This window comes from Alligator sinensis, unplaced genomic scaffold (assembly GCF_000455745.1).
Source record: "Alligator sinensis unplaced genomic scaffold, ASM45574v1 scaffold409_1, whole genome shotgun sequence".
Classification (NCBI taxonomy): domain Eukaryota; kingdom Metazoa; phylum Chordata; order Crocodylia; family Alligatoridae; genus Alligator; species Alligator sinensis.
This window is the reverse complement of record NW_005842284.1, coordinates 418,286-439,716: the sequence shown is the minus strand read 5'-3', so window position 1 is coordinate 439,716 and position 21,431 is coordinate 418,286. Positions and strand designations below refer to the sequence as shown.

At 45.3% G+C, this 21,431-nt stretch overlaps 1 protein-coding gene across 1 annotated transcript in view; it reads left to right on the top strand.

Annotated features, from left to right (window-relative positions):
• SYN3 (synapsin III) overlaps positions 1-21,431 on the top strand; it is a 364,275-nt gene that overhangs the window by 143,996 nt on the left and 198,848 nt on the right. The window contains exon 5 of the mRNA XM_014521984.2: positions 13,408-13,564. Coding sequence (XP_014377470.1) covers positions 13,408-13,564 — 157 coding nt within the window. The remainder of the gene's footprint in view (positions 1-13,407; positions 13,565-21,431) is intronic.

Genomic DNA, 21,431 nt, shown 5'->3' with positions numbered 1-21,431 from the left:
AAAACAAAAACACCCCCCCCCCCCCCCCCCCAATTAACCAAAAACAAAACAAGAGATTAATTTTTTTCCTGGGTAGAGAATTGTTTGGGCCTTTGTGAGACACCTAAGCCATAGTTTATCTGAAATGATGCCAATGAGATGCAGTTCTGGAGATCATATTTTACTGACATGTGTCTCCTCTATAGCTCACTAAATCTCATTTAATTATCCAATAGGATTTTTACTAGCAAGTCAGAATACTTCTGAGATGGTGAGATGTAGTAAATAGTGCTGAATTTGTAATGTTCTTAAGTGCCCGAAAATCCTGTTAATAAAATATAAGAAAGCAATATGATAGTGCCTAACAAATCCACGCATTCAGTATTCCCGGCTGCAGAAAGCAATGTTCTGCCCATGTTTCTCTCTACAACGGCAGTAACAAAATGCTACAGTGAGGGCTTGTATTATTAATGTAAAACAGCATGAATATTACAGTGAATAAACTATCATATTATAAATAACAATACCCATTCTTCATTCATAAATTAACAAATCACACTTTCTACTGTGCTTCCTTCACTTTTAGAATGCTGCTAATTTAATATATTGCTGGTTCACTAAATTCTGTCATTTGCAATAGGTTTCCCAGTTATTCATGTGAATTAAAAGAGTTCTGTCCTATGATTAAATCAGATCCCTCTTTGCTGATCTCTTGAATCTTTTTGACATCTGTGATTTAAGACTTTGTTAGTCCAGTTTATTGGTCTTGCACTAGTAAATAACAGAGTGAGGGCCTTGTTCCACCTTGCACTGTGAGCAACACAAATGCTGATGGGTGTCAGTGCTAGCTCAGGTTTGGAGCAGCTGTATGATCAGACTAGCAGGGGCCTGAAGGACTAAAAGGAAAGAATCCCCCCACCTCCCATTCTGGGCTTCCCCCTGCCCCCAGGGGCTCTCTTACAGCCTGTCCCAGGGGAGCAGGCAGGGGAGCACTAACCTGTCTTGCCTGCCACTGCTGCTGCTGTGCTGGTGCTCTTTGGGCTGAGCCTGGCACAGAGCAGCAGTGGCAGGCAGTGGCCATTCAGACAGGTTAATCCTTTCCTGAGTGCTTCACTGGGACAGACAGCATAGGTACCCACAGGTAAGTGTGTGTGGGGGAGGAGGGAGGTGTTTACACTAAGGTGTAGCCTAGAGTGGCTACTCTTTAGTGTAACACAAGCTGGGTAACATAGATCAGAGAGAATCCTTCCCTGGAGTGGCATAATTTTGAGCCACATAATAAGTGCTTAAAACTAATTTCAGGTGTTAATGTACAGACAATCCAGACGTTGAGAGTTCCAGGAGCCACCCAAAATTACTGTGCAACAAGGCCCTGGTCTCCTGAAAGAGTAGTCTATTTAAAGAGATCTGATTTTTCTTAATGAATTTATACCTAGCATTCCCTCAGTCAGCATTTACAAATAATTTTGGAGGCAATATTATCAGCTGGAAAGAGCAGGAGATAAGAAATTGGTTGTCCTTGGTTCTAGCATGTATTCTGCCATTAACTTGTGTGTTACTCTAGATAACATTGTCAAACTGGTGGCTGCAGTTAGGCATTTTTAAGTGGCCTGGCTTTTAAGACATGCGGTTCCCACGGCTGACATTCACTTCGCTAAGAACACACCTCTGAAAATCAGCTCACTTATCTAGCTGCCTAAGGGTACAGACAGGCCTAACAACTGTACTGATATCAGTGAGGGACATAAGCTGTTGCAATGCAACAGTTACTTCTGCATGATCCTGTAGCAACACAAGTGTAGCAAAACTTAGCCTGACGAAGGGTTTTTGAACCCGAAAGCTTGCTTAATAACTATTCTCCAACTATTTGGGTTGGTCTAATAAAAGATATCAAATTCACCCAAGGAACCTTGTCTGCAAAACTTCTCAAACTTTAACCCTGTTTCGTTCAGGGTCTATGTCGGACCAATTTAGCTCACTTGCTACAGGATTGTGCAGAGATAACAATTGCATCATTACAGCTGATACATGTTCCCAAGCTCCCCTTCCCCTTTTAAAGAAGCTAAAAACTCAGTATCCTTAATAAAGTTATTCATGTCGGCATTTGAAAATGCTAGTGTTATCTTCTCTGTGTTTCAGTTTCTATATTTCTATAATATGGGGAAAGCACTTTGAAAGCATTTGAAAAGCATGATATATAATACTAAATATTATTGTTTTGCCCATAGTTAAATTGCTTGTAATCTTAATTTAATGCATAATTACTGTTGGTCACTGGTAATCGGGTACAAGAGACGTGAAACATCATCCAATGGATGCAGTACATGCAAAGTTCCAGAAATTCAAAAGGAAAGAGACTATGTTACGTGATGTCCCCAGCTGCGTTTTGCTATGTGACTAGGCTGCCATATACATTGCAGCATTGGATTCCTATATTTCCTATATATGTTCCTATACTTATGAACATCAAGGGCAAAGGTCATCCTCTTTGTGTATATTTCTGTGTGGTGTCTATTGCAGTGGTGCTTTGGCTTATGATGTGTGGTCCCTTTCATGCTACAGTAGCAGGCTTACCTTTCAGAGCTTGGGTTGAGTCCCAGGCTTAAGATCCTGTGTTCTGATTGGTGGAGCTCATCCACCAATCAGGAGGCAGCAAGGGAAATAAAGTCATGCCCCTTTCCTGAGGGGAGGGGGAGAGGATTTTCCCTGGACCTGATTGAAGACTGCAAACTGTCAGGTCTGGAAGACTTCAGGGGCAGAGCCCTGGACAGAGAAGAGAGAAGAGGAGGGTTTAGAAGAGCTCAGGAGAGCTGCTAAGCAGGGCGAAGCAGTAGCCCAGGAAGAGCCCCTGAAGACTTCTATCAGCGGGGAGCAGTGGACGGCTCCAGCAGTTAGGCTCTCAGTGAGCAGCACGGCGCACGGAGTCCAGACCCTGGGAGCTGCATGAGGCAGCTTGGGTCTGCAACCTCTGGCATGCAGCCAAAACATGGTGCGCAGGCTGGTGCATGGAGCAGGATCTTTGGAGCCCCTTGGGCGGCTCAAGTCCACAACCCCCAGCACAAGTCTGGGAGCAAGGTGCAGGAGGTGCTGCATGGAGGGTGGGAGGCCCTGGGAGCTGCTCAAGGTGACTCAGGACAGCAGCTCAGTGTGTACAGCACTGCCCAGACGGTCCAGGAGCAGAACAAGCCCCAGTGCTGCACAAGGATGTCCAGGCCTCCAACCCCTAGCACAAGGTGAAGTGCCCAATACATGCAGCGGGGCATGTGGCCCTAAGCCAGGCTGGTGGCAGCAGAGTTGTGTGGCAGGAAAGCCCGGCAGGAAACAGAGCTCAACCTGGAGAACAGAGGCAACCCTCCAGGACTGTGGAGTAGCAAGTTACCCTGGAGAGAGCATCCCAACAGGGGAGGGACCCCCCAGGGTTGCGAAGGGGCACCATGTAGGCTGCTCTTGGGTGATAGCGGGGGAGCTTAGGAGTCTTTGGGGTCTAACTTTCTTTTTCTTTTCCTCCCACCTCCCTTCCTGTAGTGGTACCTTGGGAGTGGGGCCCCTGCTCCTTACAAGGCCATTCATATTAGGGCTGTGAGAAGTTTCACGCCCGATTCAATTCAATGGAGGTTTGACACGATTTGGTGGCCAAATTTCCGAATCCGAACTGAATCAGAGGACCCTTTAATCTCTCCAAATCGAATTGGAACCCTCCGAATTGATTTGGAAAGATCCAGAAATTTGGACATAGAGACAGCTTTAAATGTTTTTTCTACATATCTCTAGATAGCAGGGGCTCATGAACATTGTGAGGCTGGAGCACATGGAGCGTCCCACAGAAGCATGGGGGACTCCCCAGTGTGCTTTGCAGCAGACCCGGAAATGGGTCAGAAGTACTTCCAGTCCATTTCTGGGTCCACCAGGGAGCACACTGGGCTCCCCATCCCCCCTAGCTCAGCAACTGGTGCCTCTTGGTCTGGGGCACCCAGGGCCCCCCACAGCTGATCACTGCGCTTGAGAGGTGCGGGGGGGCGGTCCCCAGGGTGCTCCACAGAAGACCCGGAAGTGGACTGGAAGTACCTCCAGTCCACTTCTGGGTTCACCGCCAAGCACATGGAGGGCCCCCCACACTCCACGTGTGGGACGCTCCACGTGCCCCAGCATCGCAGCATTCACAAGCCATGTCTGCTACCTCAAGGTATGTAGAAAAAACATTTAAAGCTGTGTCTATGTCCGAATTGCTGATTCCTCAAATCAGCACTGAGTCTTCAGATTCAGATTTGGATGAATTGAATCGGGGACAGTGATCTGAATTAATTAATCGAATCACTGTCCCCAGTTCAGGCCGAATCTGAATTGAATAGGGCCTGCTTCACACATCCTTAATTCATATCCCTTTAATTAACATTGAATTTTCTATTGGTTCAATGATAGCATGTGTTCTAATAATATTGCTGGGGCCTATTGCATTACAATCCCAAATCCCCCAAATAAGTTCTCCCTAACTCACTTTTTTCCCCCACTGAGGACCATGATATTATTTCAAACCCTGGAAGACAGCCACTCACACATGGGGAGATAACTGGCAATAGGAGAGGCAGGTGTTTTCCTGCTATTCAGAGTCTCCTTATCCTATAGGGCTGTAGGATAGTCCCATTGTATAAGAACCCTTACTCCAAAATACAAGTATTTTAAAGCCAGTTGGGGATACCCAACCTTCCCAAATGGATGTTTTAAAAAGCCCTGCAGTATGGCCACACAAAGGCTACCTACCCAGGTCACGCAGGGGCTATCCCTTGCAGGAGGTGAGCAGTTTTCTTTCCTATGAAGCTGGTATTTTCTTGTCTCATATTAGTTGCTCATTGCTAGGTGGTGGGAATTTTTTCACCAGCTAAGAGCTGTTCTCCCTGCAAAAGCAGTCATTCTTTGCACTTGTTCTACAAAACAAGATTTCTGGGGAATACATATGAGCATTAGGGGAGATCTAGTCTATACATTGACACAGTAAGGTCTATAATGTGGAGCTCAGAGTTCACCTCGGAATTGTTTGTAGAAGAGCTCTGGCCATTCATCATTTCATGAGGTTCAGCACAGCTTTTAGGAACCCCCCGCCCTTTTTTTTTTTTTAAGCCAAACTATGGAAATCCCTATGAAGCAAGGAGAGTGTAGGACAATAAAAGAAACTGACTTTGAGAGTTTAAGCTCCCAAAAGCAAAATGGAGACATATATTTAGCATATAGTTTTTCCATGATTCACAGAATGTACTGTACTCTGTATATACATCTATATAGTACATACTGGGTGCATCTACATGTGATGCTACATCACCGTAGCAATGTGCTATGGTGACGTAGTGTCTGCAGGCAAGATCCGCGATGCTGCAGCAACATCACCATAGCAATGCACTTTATAGTAACACATGAAGACATGCCGTCCCCCCTCCTCCCCACTGGTGCAGTTTTACTGTGCCATCATTTAATACTTGCTTTAGGAAGTACTAAATGACGGCGCACAATTATTTCAGCAGCTATGATGCCATAGCAATGTGCTATAGCAAGACATCTTGTTGCTACCGTGATGTAGCATCAGCATCATGGTTTGTGCCCACTGGTGCTATGTCTCCCTTCGTTGCTGTAGCGTGTTGCTATGGCGATGTAGCATCACATGTAGACACACCCACTATGTATTTAACACAGAGCATATATTAGTAGTGGTAAACGTATTTCACATAAAACATATGTGGCAGATATGTTAAATAGGTGGTATAGTGCTGTGTTTCAGACAGCATGCAGTGTTGTTAAATATGCATTTAAACAAAAAACAAACCTCAGACTACCAGTAAACACCTGCCCTCACTTAAGTGATCTTCAGTTGAGTGAAGTCAGTGGGTTAACACAAGGTATAATTCAGGGTAGCATTTGGCAGCATTGTCATTACACATTAAGCATTTTAGCATGTGTGATATATCTTAATAAACCTTAGAAAGTATTCCCATGGTGCTTTACCTTAATCTTCCTCCACTGTTCCCCATTTTTTTAAGCTGTAGCACAAAGCGGGGATTGGGGTTTATTTTTTTTGGTTGCATCCATTCCAGTTGCTGCTGTTAAACAGCTGCTTTCAGGGACTGTTTCTCTCATCGGGGTTTAGTTATCTCCCAAATGAATAACGTCCCTCTTTGCCTCCCCAGCAGCTGGCGTCCAGCCGATGTGTGAGCAAGATGCTTACAGTTATTGGGAAAACATTTGGAGTGGAGGCAGCTGCCAGAAAGCAGAAGTTGCTGTTAGCAGAGCAGGGCAGGGAATATCTCAAAGACTAAACCTCTCCCTGGCCTGTTCACATTTAAGTTAACTCCTGATTTTAAAAAAATGTGCAGCCTGATTCTAAATTTTCATTAACGAATTAAGCCTGAGCTAAAGTTAAATCTGATGAGGGCATGGCTATATTTTTTTCCCTCAAGTTGATCATGTTTTGCTTCTATCTTCAATCACCTCCTTTCTGCCTGGGTTTTTATTAAGGTCTCTTTCGAGGGAAAATGCATAATGGGAGTGATGGGCAAAAGTCTGCTCTGTAGCGTGTATACAACCCCATGGATGTCTGCTGTCCATCTAACTCAGGGCTGTCCAATTGGCGGGCTGCATACAGCTGCCAAACAATTAGCATGTCGCCCATGGGCTCCCACCAAGCCACCAGTCCTCCTTCCCATTGCTCCTGCCACAACAGTGGGTTTTTTCGGGTCCCTCTCGCTCCCCAAGCTCCTTCCTGCCTCCACCTCTGGGGACAGGGCAAAGCAGCAGAAAGGGGTTGGAGTGCCTGAGGTGCTCATATGGAGCGGGAGGGTGCCAGGTTGCTTGTGCAACAAAGGAAGGAGCTGAGGTGCCCACATTTCAGGTGGGTGGCATACACAGCTAGGAGGGGGCGCTGCATGCACAGTGGAGGAAACTTAAGCTGCCTGTACTGCAAGGGGTGTGGGGGGAAGCCTATGCAGCTGGGCTGTCTGCTGTGTGCATGGTGGGGAAGGAAGGGGTGCCGGCTTGTCCACACAACAGGGGGAATCTGGGAGGGGGGCCCTGGATTGGCAGCCCACCCCTCATGCAGCTCCTGAGTCTGTGGCCCACATTGCATGTGTTCCCCAGCCCACAGGTAATTGGACAGCTCTGGTACTTCTAAAAGGCTCAGACCTCATATTTCACCAGTGCTTAGTCAGTCACTGGAACCCTCCTTCTTGAAAATGGGCTATAGTTTAAAAATGGTGTAGTGACAAGATCATGATCTTTATTACTGATTTCCAGACTAAATTTGTTCAGGTTACAATCAGAATGTTTGACACCAAATTTTGGAGACTGCTACTGTACAGCTTGGGGAACATGTGACCAAATCTATTTCCGAACAGCACCTTGAGGCTGCCTCCTAGCTATTCTAAGTTATGATGACTGTAGTGATCCCTGCAATGGCTGCTATTCCACTTCCATTGCTAGTGGGTCACCCTTTCTGCTGCTTCTGGGTTCCTCTATGCTGAAAGCATCCTCACCTACTTGGTTAAGTCATCTACTTACCTACTTCACACAGCCAGATGACTTTCACAGAAACCAAATCCTAGTGACTTTACTCACATAAATAGTCCTGTTGACATCACCAGGATTCTTTTGTAAAGGGAGACAGTTTTTGCCTTTTTCTGTTTAAAAAAAAAAAAGTGATTTTGGTTGAAAGGAGACCCTTCCTTCGAATATTTTCCATTTTACCCCAAACTTTAATATAATAAAAAGGTTGTTAACATTGTCTAGCATTATGAAAGATGTAATAATGAATGTAAAACTAAAAATAGCAAAGCTTTCCAATTGGTTGTTGATGATGTCGTGACTATCATTAACGCTCTGATAATTCATAAACAGGACATGTTCTTTATTTTTAAAAATGCTATTTTATATTACTTCTAAGAGGCCTGAGGCACTGCATTATTTAGGGATGGGGGGGTTTTTTGCACTTCTCAGGTAGTTTAATTTACTTATGTTTTGGACTTGTGCCTCAGAACATTGCCTGAAGGCTCAATTAATCTTCTAACAATGCACAGCCTGGTATATCTTATTGCTTAATTTTACATTTTCCATTTTTTGTTTGAGTATTGAGAAGGGGATTTAGAGGAGAGCCTTAGTCAAAATAGGATGGTCCGAAAACTGATTCAAGTATCTTAAAAGGTAAAGGAGGCTAGGAAGCACAAACTCCTTTGTTAGCCAAGATGCTGTCCTGTGTAAATATGAAGAGCAAAGTCCCCTGTGAAATTGAAATGATTGTGCAAAGAAAGAGAGCCCATCCTTCTTCCAGAGTTTGGCCCAAGAGCTCATTGCTCATGTGACCGGATGGGTGAGTACTGAAGAGGTCAGAGATGGGCAGCTCTTCTCTTGTGCAACTTCTTCAAAGTCCCAAACAAAAAGTAACAAGAAAGAAGCTAAAGACTTAATTTCTGGATATGGAAATAATTTTGACTGTCACCAAGTGGCTTGCTCATAGTGGGATGCAGAAAGGAGCTTAAAAGGCATTTTGACAGCATGATCTATTATTGAATGTTATTTTTTTCATGCACATGAAGCTCTTTGAAGTTCTCAGTGAGCAGCTGAAGGACCAGAAATCAAGCCAGAGCTATTGATATGTCCTAGCTCTGGTTATAGACATAGGAAGTCTCACTAAAACATGAAATTTCCCACCAGGATTTGCAGTCATCTTCTGCTGTGTTCTGGTCCACAATGAATGGAGAACCTGCTTACTGCAGTGAAATTTTAATGGTGATCTTTTCAACTCTGAGTTTCTTCTGGTTCCTAGAGCAGTAAGGCATCTTCAACTAGCAGAGCTATTGCTACGGCTCCATCAATGTTTAACCATGGGAACAACAACAACACCAACAAAAGCACCAACTCCAAAACCATTTCTGGAATTGGCCTTTGGAAGTTTACTTCCTAAATTCTAGCCCACCCATTGATAGCCAAGAGCTGCAATTAAAAATATTAAAACACAGATTTTGCTAAAGATAGCCAAAGAAGTAGAGATTTGGATTTGATTCCCTACTTTAAGGAAAAGTTAAGGGTATTTTGGATCCAGGGTTTTAATTTAAGCTAGTCTCTAAAATTTAGTCTTACTATTTAAAACATAGAACTAAAGCACGTTGGAGTAAACTGAAAAATGGTTCATTCTATGACAACTAAAATAAGGGCCTTGCATTGTACCCACAGAGCATTAGCACCAGGGGCAATGCGTAGGGGTGCACGCGCACCCCCTCTGTGTGGCAGTGTACTCCCTGCAAAAAGGTGCCACCAACAGTGTTACCGCCTGCTACCCTGTCGCCAGCACCACTGGCGGCATCTGTGGGCAGTCCCTGATTGCCCCTGGCCACTGCTGACACTGCCAGCGGCACCTGTGGGTGGTCGCTGACCCATGGTGGGCACTTGCCACCCCCGCCCTGCCGCCAACAGTGCCGGGGGCATCTGCAGAAGCTCCCCACTCGCCACCTCCGCACTCCCACTGTCGCCAGCACAGCCATGCCCCCCAGCTGCCAGGGGCAAATGCCATTCATGGTTAGCACTTTTAAAAGTTTTCTTATAAACCAGTACTTCCCAAACTTTTCCTCAATATGACTACATTTCCTCAGCATGGCCCCTCACTCCCCACCTACAGTCCCCTGCCCCTACCAGTGCCCCTTACACCCCATCCACAGCCTGTGGCCCTGCCAGTGCTCCTCACTCCCAACCTGCAGCCCCCACCCCCAGGTGCCCCAGAGCCAGAACGCACAGCCCCCTGCCCTCCCTGTAGCACCTAAGCCCCAGCTGCTGTCCAGGGGAGGCAACAATTGCTGCAGCCAGAGCAGACCATGGAGCCCAGGTCCCCTCCCCTCCCTTCCCCCATGGGGAGAGGAATGCAGGGGAGTGGGGGAGGATGCGGGCTGCCCACTGTGTACCTAAGGCTCCCTGCCCTGCTGCCCTCCTCTTGGGGGTCTCCACAGCCCAGTGGGCAGGACCAGGCGCAGGAGGGAGTGCCATACTGCCATAGTCACCAAGTTGAGGTGCCCTCTGTCTGCCCAGTACCAGTGTGGCAGAACTCCATACCACAGCCCCTGCTGCACCTCGCCTTGCCTGTGTGCACACGTGCACATGGTGCCCTCTGCTCAACCTTCCCTAATCCCCCTAACCCCAAGCAGCCCATTGCAGGCTGGAACTCTGCCAGTCTACAAGGGGCAACCTGCATTTTCCTGCATTTTTCTCCTTTAAAGGAGGCAGTACATCAGGAAAATAGTATTTTCTGTGAAGGAGCCAAGCTCTTTCCTTCCTGGTTCAATAGGGCACAGTTACCTGTTCATGTTTCTTCCCCCTTGGTGTCGTGCTTGCTAGTCCCACTCATGTTGATTCTTTGTGTGTTCTTTTTCATCTTTATTGCATTTTCTAATCTAGCTTCTTGTCTTTCTGACCAGTTTCTGCTTCTCTTTTACACTGAGTTTTTCAAGATTTCAGAACTTTGAGGGATGGAAAGTGATTTGCACCAAAAAGGCACACAGTTTGAGAAGACTTCTCTTCATCATACGTGCTTGCTCCCTGGTGGTTGTAGGCCCCACATTCCTGTGTCTTATTTTGTTCAAGTTATTCTGGGGTTGTAGTTATTTCTTTTGTTCAAGATACTCTGGGGTTGAAGTTATTTCTTTGGCAGCCTGTCCTTTCCTGCCTAGGAGGCTCTGTAGCCTGGCAGTGCAGTTGGGTAGAGTCTAACCCTCCTCTGTGCTCACCTGAACACGCTTTCCTGTCCCTTGTACTTCAGTTTGAGATCTACTGAACAATGAACCTGAGCTGATCTATCATGCAGAATTTAGATAGGACTGCATTATTTACTCTGCCTTCTTATTTCCATCTCTTATGCTATGATCTCTCACTTCCCCAGTCTCTCAAAGAAAACCATTTGATCTAACCTTCCATCTGATAGAATCAAGATTAGATTAGACAGTGTGGAGTGTGGATTTTTTTTATCCTTTTGTGTTCCTAGGTAGACCAGTCACCTTTAGTTTTAATGACACACAAAAAGGAAGCAAGGATGTACCTATCTGGAGCAGGTCATCACTTAGAACCTAGAATGTTTAGCAGCGCAGTGGGAGCATTGAACCCAAAGGGTTTCTTGTCCCAGCATGTTAATTATTCCTTTCTGGGGATGTTTCCCTGCCCAGTGGTTGTTTTCCACCTGGAAGGCTTAGCAGAAGTCAAGCAGTTAAAAATTCCAAGGTTTGCATTCACTTGCTGTTTCTCAGCATGGGGTCACCACTTGCCTTGCCTCATTGACATTGGGAAGGTTCATAAATCAGCTGCACATTAGCAAGCATTGCCCTCCAGACATGTATTACACATTTCACTGATTGAGGAAAATGCCACCTTTGCTGCCAAGTGCATTAAGGAGCCCATCTGAGTTTAAGACAACTGCATAGCATTTCTAAAGCCTCTGCATCATAACAAGAGGAGGGCATACTTATTGCTACAGCTAGATTAATAGCAAATGCCCAAGGCCAACAAGTAAAATGGAAAGCTTAAAACAATAAGCAGTTCCAGATTTTCACTGCAGTGTGTGTTGCCACAGTCTGGCCCAGAGTCACCATCTCAGAGTTCCCAGCCAAAGTGTCATAAATATAAATAGGAGCTATAAACCCCAAAGATTTCCAGTTCGTACATTCGAAGGATAAAAATTATAGTCTCGTAGCAAGGAAAATGTTCAAGGGCAGTGAAGTAATGGGACCTGGATATGGAACCTATTTCTCTTAAGAACTTTCATGTAATTTGGAAATTTTCCTAATGCCCTTGATGCTACCTTTTATTAAAATATAAATTTTTCCCCATGTTTGCGGAGAGTCCCTCTAGTACAGTGGTTCTCAATCTTTTTGATGCAAGGCACTCCTCATTGCACTCAGAGGCCCCCAGCAGTGTCGGCAGTCCTTTTCTCAGGGGGTGCACTGCCAATCTCAAGGGGTGCACATGCACCCCCTGTGCATCACCAATGTATTACAGTGCTTAGTTTCTTGCAGAGGGGCCTGAGCCTGCAGGCTTTTACTGCTCATCTCCTCACACCACTTGGCACCCTTCAAAGGATCTGGTGGTACTCCATGGCACCATGGATGAAAATTACTGCTCTAATGCAGTAGTTCTCAACCTTTTTAGAATCGAGGCATACCTCGTTAGACTTGAGACACCCTTTGAAACATGCCATCTCTTAGCTTTCACTTGTGTTTTGACTACAGAAAAATAATAGAATATTTTTTCTGTTGCAGAGAACTCAGAAAGATCACAGCAGGTCAGAATGTTTTCAATACTATTGATTCCTACTTGAAATCTCTAAATGTAACTTATGAGTCATGTTTGTACACCCAATAGTGCTAACATTGTATGGCATCCCCCACCACCCTTGTAAGGATCTCAAAGCACCCCAGGGTGCTTTGAGGTGTTGATTCTCAACCAGGTGTCTCAACACCTGGTTGAGAATCACTGCTCTAGTGCTTTCAGAAACAAACTGCTTACTGAGCATTGTTTTCGGTAAGCTTTCCAATTGCTGTTTCCAGATACTTTGAATTGATCCTAAGATACAATATACAAAGTGTCACTTACCAGTAGAGTCTTACCAAAGCTCATCTATCGGTTCAACCAGAAAAGACCTCTCCCCTCGGACTTAGTTAACACTTCTCCCTTAAAATCGTAAGGGCCCCAGTACAAATCTTAGCTCTGATAATGTGCTGGATTCCTACCACTGCCTGGAGGACACTATTAATTTGGTTAACTGCTTTGTGATGTCTGTTCCTACTTGTTTTTTATACATGGAAGTGGCCAATATGTGCTCTGCTCTCTATGTGGTAAATTGATTCAAAAGGAATGTGTTATATGTATGGATATGTGTCGCATCATTTGAGATCCTGAATGATCTACTGATCCATTCTGCTTCCTTTCTGTAGCTATTCCATTCCACCATTAACAAATCATCTTTTGCTGCTTCATCTGCTTAGCACATTGCCACTAGTGTCGCCAGTTGTGACCAACCCCCCACCCCCCCAACTGGGGAGAATTCCCCTCCCAGAGAGAATATATGATGGTTAGCAGCAGTTGTTAGTTGTTCCTATGCATGCCAGATTGGAATGGAAACTAGCAAATCCATTTAGAGTGTTTCTAAGCTCCTATGCTTGAGGCTACATAGGATTTTTTTTTTATTTTTAAACACTGGGTTTATTGGGGGATGGATTGTGTGTGTGCAGGGAGGGGTTTTTATTTTATTTTATTTTATTTCATTTTACTGTTTTTTGTAATATAATTGAGACAGTACTGCAGGCTTGAGAAGTGCAATGTATATGAAGGAAAGCAAAATGGAAGGATCGGGGTGGGGAAGGAAGGGGAGGAATGTAGATGATTATTTAAAAACTTTACTCTAATTATGTCTTGTAGATCTTTCAAGCCCGACTTTGTTCTGATTCGACAGCATGCTTACAGCATGGCCCTTGGAGAAGACTTCCGCAACCTCATCATTGGCTTTCAGTATGGTGGAGTTCATAGTGTCAACTCCCTATACTCCATTTACAACTTCTGCAGCAAGCCCTGGGTGGTAGGTGCTGACCCAGATTTATCTCTTTGGCAGGATGCTTAGTGCACATGTCATTTTAAGAGGGGAAGCTAGCTGAGAGGCAGCTTTGAGGTGGCAAAGGGAGCTGATTTGGAGACTCATTTGATTGGAAGAGGGCTGGGCTTGACCATATAAGCCCAGAGCCTGAGATGATCAGGGAATCTAGCCCTGAGAGCCACAAGGAAGGGAGCTCTTTGCACCAAGGCTCCTAAATGACTAAGGAAGTAAGTTAAGCAACTCTGTAGGCGTGGGAACAAGGCAATATTACCCAAGGTAGAAAGAAAAGGGTTTTATGCCAGCCAGTGGCTTTTATTTTCTGTTGGTACTCTTGTTTGAGTTACATGTCTTGAGCCCTGCTGGAGGCAAGCTCAAGGCACTCTGTGAGCCAGTAGCCCATAGAGGGGCTAAATAAGAAATGGGGCTCAGCAAGGAGTGCAGGAACTCAGAGAGAGGGGCCTAGCAGGGAGCGAGGAGCCCAGGCTGAGGGTGGGACCAGGAGGTCCAGGAGCCAGAGAGTGACTAATCATGGGAACGGAGAGTCCACCAGCCCAGAGGGCTGAGCAGAGAGGACTAGAGGGTCCAGGAGCCTGGACAGGAGCTGAGGATGGGATCAGAGGGTCTTTGAGTCCAGATTGACTGAGGGTCCAGGAGCCCAGAGAGAAGCTAAGAGTGGGGCTAGAAGGTGCATGAGCAAAGAGAGAGACTGAGAGGGGGACTAGAGGGTCTACAAGCCCAGAGAGAGGGCTGAGCAACCCAGGGGGTCTGAGAGACCAGAGCAGGTCTGAGGTGACCCAGAGGGCTGAGTGAGAGACCAGGGGATCCAAGATCCCAGGGAGGGACTGAGTATGGGACCAGGAAGTTGAAGAGCCTAGGGAGGGACTGTGTGTGAAAGAAATGTCAGGAGCGATAACACCTGTGAGGCTTGGGGTGCGGTGTTGGGGTGGACAGAACTACACAATTGGCCTTTAAGGTTACAGTGCCCTGGAGGGGCTTAGACAGGCTGAGGTGGTCCATTTATCTCAAGTACTGAGTGGAGATTAGGGGTGCCTGGGAGGGACCAGTTGAAGATTCTAATGGACTAAGGCTCACTCTAAGGCCTGTGGGCAGCCTTCCTTCCCTGATATTTATGAAGAACAAGGCATGGCAGGTGAGTAATGAAGGGAAGGCTCAAGCCTGACAGGATCCATACAGTCACCAGGAGGTGTCACAGCTGCCCCTGGGGCCTGGTCCTGCCACAGTCTCATTAATGCTGGAAAGGAGAAATCTGGAGCTGAGGAAGTCCCCAGACCAGCCTCCAGTGGCTGCGTCCACATGTGCATGGACATTTGGTTCCCCAGGGACAACTAGCAGCAGTGCATCCTGTGTCACTGCTACTTGTCCCTGGTGAATGCCTACATCACGCGTGCTCTGGAGTGCAGCAAGTAACCTCAGGAGTGGTAGGGGAGGCTGGGGCCAACACTGGGCTGACCCTAGCAGCCTTACCTGGAGTTCTGAGGGCCTCCTGGGGCTGCAGCAGTGGCGATTCTGCTGTGTGGAGCCTAGATGGCAGCTGCAGTGTGGATCTGGGTGGCCCAGCTCTGCTTTTGAGTGGCACATGCTGCCATACTTGAACTGCTCTGCTTTTTTCCTCCATGGGTTTTTTTGGCCCCTGGATATCCAGGGGTCAAAAAAACCTTCCATGCCACTCCCTTGCAGCACAGAGAACAACTGAATGTGCAGTATGTGGCGCCACAGACGTCTACATTACCACCTACCACATGGCTGCATGCATCTGGATGCGGAGAGTTTGTTTTTCTAATAAAAGTTCTGTTGTTCAGGTTATAAATATCATTGGTAGACTCAGATCTATACTGGGAGTTCCTTGAGAGCCCATCAGTGTTTCTACTTTAGCAACCTTCTGGGCCTAATGTTAGCTTCATCCTTCTCTTTTTTGCAATGCTTACAATGCTTCTTCAGCTTTCCTTGAATCTGTTGTCTGGATGCATAAGAAACAAGAACTTCATCTTAAAATCTGGATCTCTTACATAGCAGCTCATACCAATACTGCTGGGTTTCTGGACTGGCAACAAAGTTTATTTGAACTTGACAGAACCACTTGCTCATTTAGTTCTAGCAAGTCTTTGGATGGTCATTTCTAAGAGAGAATGTAATTCTGTGTCCATAATTTGTATTGCAGTAGCACTGGGTACTCCAGCCAAGATTAGAAACAAAAGTCTCTAGCCAAAAGATCTTTGGATTTGCAGACATAATTTGTATTCATTTATTAGATTTCTCCCACCCTATCCAAAAGGTTGAGGGCAGCTTTTGTGCCACTGTTTTGAGGGGGGGAGTGGGGGTTGTAGCTGTTTTCAATTTGTGGAAACTTAATTTTCAAAAAAAAAAAAAAGGAAGATAGAGAAAACTTTTTAAGTGGAGTATGTTAGAGAAAGATGGAGGAGGGAAAGGAGAGCATGAAATGACATGCAAGTAGAGTAGTTCATGAATTTTATGGTGAAACAAAGTTTTGTTGAGCCTGGGAAGTTTAATTGGAAATACATTGGATTCAGCAAACTTCTTCCAGCTTCAAGGCAGGGTTCTAGTGGAATCCATGGAGTATCAGGAATGCTGCAAGCTCTGGGATCCCTGGCCGCAGATCAGAGGTATGTGGTGCATCTGCCATGGGAACCTCCTCTAGCTGTTCAGTAAAAATGACATTCTACCTACACTGAAACTGACAAGAAGGTCAATTTTACAAAGGAACTGCAGGGTCTTAGGAGCTTCCAGTTTGTGGGACATTTTAAAAAGAAAAAAATGTTTTGGGTTTGATCCACACCAAAACTAAAATGAGAAACAAAAACAGAATGTCCTATGAGCTGGAAACCCTTGCTCTTTGGCAATTTCTGTGTATGAAGGACCAAACTGCCAGTCTTTATATGGAAGAGCCTACACTATAAAAACAGCTGATTCATTCATTAGCATTCGCAGATCCATGTGGCTGCTTGATTATCTTTAATTCTTCCGGTTTCTTTTTTGGCTGGCTCTTCCAATCACTTTGTTGCCCCAAGCTCAAACCAGTGAAAGAGGAGCCCTTCTTGAGTGAAGGTGCCCTCCAGAATCGAAGTTGTGGCTTCAAGGCAAGGGGCTTTGGGACTACAGGCTTCAGCTTATACTAGCTGTGTGAGAAGATGATAGGGAGAGTGCACTCCCCAGTATCCTCACCTGAGTGTCCTTGACAATGCAGCTCTAGAAAAATCCTTATATTACTAGGGGTGTGCGAAACAAGCTGTATTCGATTCAGATTCAGCCTGAATTGGGGACAGTGATTCGATTAATTGCTTTGGATCACTGTCCTTGATTTGATCTGGCCAAATCCAAATTTGAAGATTCAATGCTGATTTGGAGAATCAGCAATTTGGCCATAGACACAACTTTAAATGTTTTTTTCTACATACCTCAAGGTACCAGGCATGGCTTGTGAACCTTGCAATGCTGGGCCAGATGGAGCGACCCACAGAGGCCCCCCCACACCATGCATGGCCGCGAACCTGGAAGTGGACCAGAACTACTTCCGATTCACTTCCAGGTCCACCAGGGAGTGCACTGGGGGCGCAGCCCCACACTCCTTGGCTCAGTGATTGGCCACGGGGGGACCCTGGATGCCCCTCCAGACCTAGGAGGCACCAGTTGCCGAGCCAGGGGGAGTGCCCCCCCCCCCCATGCTCTCCCTGGCAGACCCGGAAGTGGACTGGAAGTGCTTCTGGTCAACTTCTGGGTCTGCTGCCAAGTGCACTGGGGAGCCCCCCATGCTCCTGTGGGACACCCCATCCACCCCAGCATTGCAGCATTCACAAGCCATCTGGTACCCTGAGGTATGTTGAAAAAAAACATTTAAAACTGTCTGTCTGAATCTCTGAATCTTTCCGAATCAATTTGGAGGGTTCCGATTCAGTTCGGAGAGATTAAAGGATCTCTCCTTTAAGATTCGATTTGGTGGCCGAATCTCTGAATCCAAATCGGGCCGAATCTCCACCGAATCGAATCAGGGACTGAAGCTTTGCACAGCCCTATATATTACAATATTTACTTGAATGTAAGATGACCCTGAATATAAAACAACCCCCCTAATAATTAGATTTTATATATGGAAAAATGATAAACTTGTTATAATTTTCCAGGCATTGAATCTTAATTATTGGAGGTTTGCCTTGCATTTATCCCTCTTCCATTGCTACAGCAGGGAAAATAAATCTGGTGCGGGGTCAGTTAGCCCTCTTGCCTTTGTCCCCTGCCCCAAAAAACTTCTACTTCTTCCCCTGCAGCCCCTTCCTCCCCTTACTACCAGACCCTGCTTTTCCTGAGCACATGGAAGCGAGGGGCAAATTTGAAAATATTGATGTTGAAACACATGCCTGTAGTAATTTAATTAATCTAGAATTGATGCCTATTACCTTTTTTATAACTGCTGTAAGTTTTAGTACAGGGACTCTATAAACGCACTTTTAAGTAGCACTTATATATATATATAAATTTATACAAATAATTAATAAAAAATATACGTATTAGTTCAAAACCAAAAGGCTTATGATTTATCCAGTTCATTGGACTGGGCCCTAGAAGAGTCAACAGAATTTCAAGCTATGGGGACCCCGTAGTTCAACACTGCTCAGTATGTCTGTGTATTCCAGATACCCCCATAAAGGATCCATGAGAATTAGCCCACCCAGTCATGACTGGAACTGGGTGTTCTTGGCAGAAGTCCTGGAATCCTCCAAAAATGAGACACGGGGCAACCTGGTCTGGCTGCACCTCATGAAGGACAGGGTCACAATAATTATATGCGACAGGCTGAGAGGAGATGGCAGAGGGATTCTGGGTGAACTGTTTGAGGCCCCATTTGGTGATGTTTGCTAGACATTCAAGGCTGGTGAAAAAACAGGAATCACTGGAAATGGGAAAGAAAGGCACAGCTCATCTGTGGGAGTGAAGAGGAAGTCAAAATGTATGCAATGTAGAAGCTGACCATGACTTAAAAAGAGTTGATGCTGAGGGAGACTGAGTGCAATGGGCCCCATAATATCTCTTCTGGGAGGGCACTGAGGTAGTTCTTTGCATAATTGTGATGGTTAAAGGTGATGGGCATGCAGGAACACTGGTGCACAGGTGCAGTTTTTGTAATGGGAATAAAAGTGCTTTAACTGTAAAGGTATGTTTTGGACTCTCAAGTGAACCACAGCAGTCACAAGGCAGGTCGGTAGGGGTATCATTATTATATTATATTTTATTATATTTTATATTTTTATTATATAATATAATATTAAAAACATTGCAAAAATACCCGTATCCTTGTGGTAGGTTCCCATCAGTATGTTTGTCCAATATGAGCCATGTGTTTTATAGTCATGCTCAGTGTTAGCTGCATTTAATCAACTTCATAGTTGGTTTCCATTACTGAGCACATACTGCTCTTGGCAGCAGTTATTTAATGATAGACCATGTATTTAATGAGGTTTTCTTGTACACAAGGAGCATTTTTCCCATGCTGATTAGGGTAAAAAACCTTGCCTTATATTTGAGTAAATATGGTATAGCATAAGTGCCTCAAAATGCTAGACAGAGAAATCATGCTTGTACAAAGAGGGTTTCACCCCAGGCTAAGTTTTCTGTGTCTTTCTTCTTTGGGTCAAATACAGCCCAGATCAGTAACAATTGAAAACTGTTTCCAGTGACTGGGATTGGTGGCTTCAATCCATTTCCTAATAAAAAGGTGGCTGTGTTACAGAGGCAAGCCTTTGCAATTTGCACTGTTTTTGTCGGTTTGTCTCATCACTGATACCAAGGATAAAATATTTCTCAAGGCCAAGATTTATTAAAATAGGGGCCTAAACCTGGCTTCTGAATCTGTATTTAGGCACTGGCTAACATTGCCTGAGTTTTGAAAGCACTATATACCCAGAAGCTCCCACTGACTTCAGTGCTGGTTGATCTGTGGAAGTGTCTTGAGATGCCAAAGATAATCTCTGCATTTGTGGATTAAGATGGGTTGTCAGTCCAGTTTTCAATCTGGGGGTGCTTCTGGATCCTATTCATGGAGTCTAACATAATGCTGGAGACCAAGCACATTTGTTTACATTTGAAATTGGTGTAGTGATTCCAAGTATTACTTGCTGTTCTCTATACCTGTGCAAAATCTTGTCTGGAGGATTTTAGCATTCTGTAAATGAGGTTCTCTTAGGGTATGTCTGCAACTTGGATTGCTGCTAAGAAGTATCCTCTGCCTCTTGCTCCTGCTCAGCATACACTAAGGCTAGGAACAGAAGTTACACATAAACTGGTTTAAGTAATCAGAACCTGGTTTAAACCTATAACAGAGCAAAAGTTCAGTGTACACAAGTCAGTTTCATAATGGTTGAAACTGGTTTAAGCTGCACCTGGTTGAATGTAGTATCAGACTTAACTGATTTGGGTCAAACCAGTTTATGAGAGTTCTGTCCCAGACCCCTTCCTGGTTTAAGTTAAATCAGAGTCCCCGAGCATCCCAGCTTGGTTTCTAGCCCTAGGCTAGGCTGTGCTGTCTGCTCCAGCAGAGAAGTGTTGTGGGGAATGGGGAGGCAGGGACTGCCCTGCCCCAGGCAAACCCCAGCTGGGATCTGGGGCTGGGGGGGCAGTTAAACCCCCCTTCCTCTGGTTAAACCCCCATTTCCCTGAGTACAGTGCTGCCCTGCCCTGCTAAACTTACTGAAAGTTACTGCTGGCTGTGACTATGGACTACAAATCCCAGAGGGACCTGGAAGCAGAAAGAGGAAGTGATGAACAACCCTGCAGAGTACTACTTCTGTGATTTTGGACTGCAAATCCCAGAGACCTTGGGGGCAGCAGGAAGAGGTAGTGAATACACAGCCCATGCTGGCTATATGCCAGAGAGCCATGTTGTTGTGTCCCCCAGGCTTCTGGCCTGAGCCACTGCAGGCATGTGGCTGTATTTCCTGAATCAAAAGTGAATGTGTGTCCAGTTGTTTCTCAGTTTTTTCTCTGCAGCTTAGACTAAACTGCAAAGACTGAATCAATTTAGCTTCAGACTCTGACTGTCTGTACTTAGCTAAAATGACAGAACTGAGGCAGTGTAGCTGCTTTAGCCCTGAGTGCATACCAAAGAGTACAACCAAGACAGAGAGGATGAGTGATACTGGGTTATATACCCTCAAGGCTGCTCTAGGGTAGCTACATAGCCTCATTCACAATCCCTACTTTTGAATGCCAGGGGCTGTTAAGGAAGGTATTTTCATTGCAAAGGCCTTCTCTTTGTAAATGGCTTCCGGTGTTGTTCCAACAAAGCATGCATGTGTTAATCTTTGCGCCCAGGTGGAAAGCGTCTATGTTTATACTGGCTCTTGCTGAGGAAGGTGGTGATGTGATGTATTGGTGCTATTGGTTTGATTTTTAGTTGACAAATATCAACTTGTTTTCTATCATTCTGTTTGTGTCTGTGTCTAGGGGCTTAGCAATAGAAGCAATAGGTGTATTTTTAGAGGTCTAAAAGAAAAGAAAATAAACACGCCAATGCTTTTATGAAAATGAAGCAGGCGGGCAGGACAGTGTGGGAGAAATTGGCTTTGGCTAGTGTCTCTGCTGTAGCTATTCTGGGCCTGATTCTGCTTTGCTTTACCCATAGTGAATACGACCTTGTACAACCCAGCAGCTGCAGAAAAGTTACAGCGACCAACTAAAATGATCTATACAGGTTTTTCTTAAACTACTCAAACTGGTATAGCAGTTAACTTAATCTATGATCTCAAGTTGGCATTTGAGTTGGGGTTTGGCCCCAACTAGCAGCTTTATCCATTTAAGTTGGCACAGGCGTGCATTTCAGGAA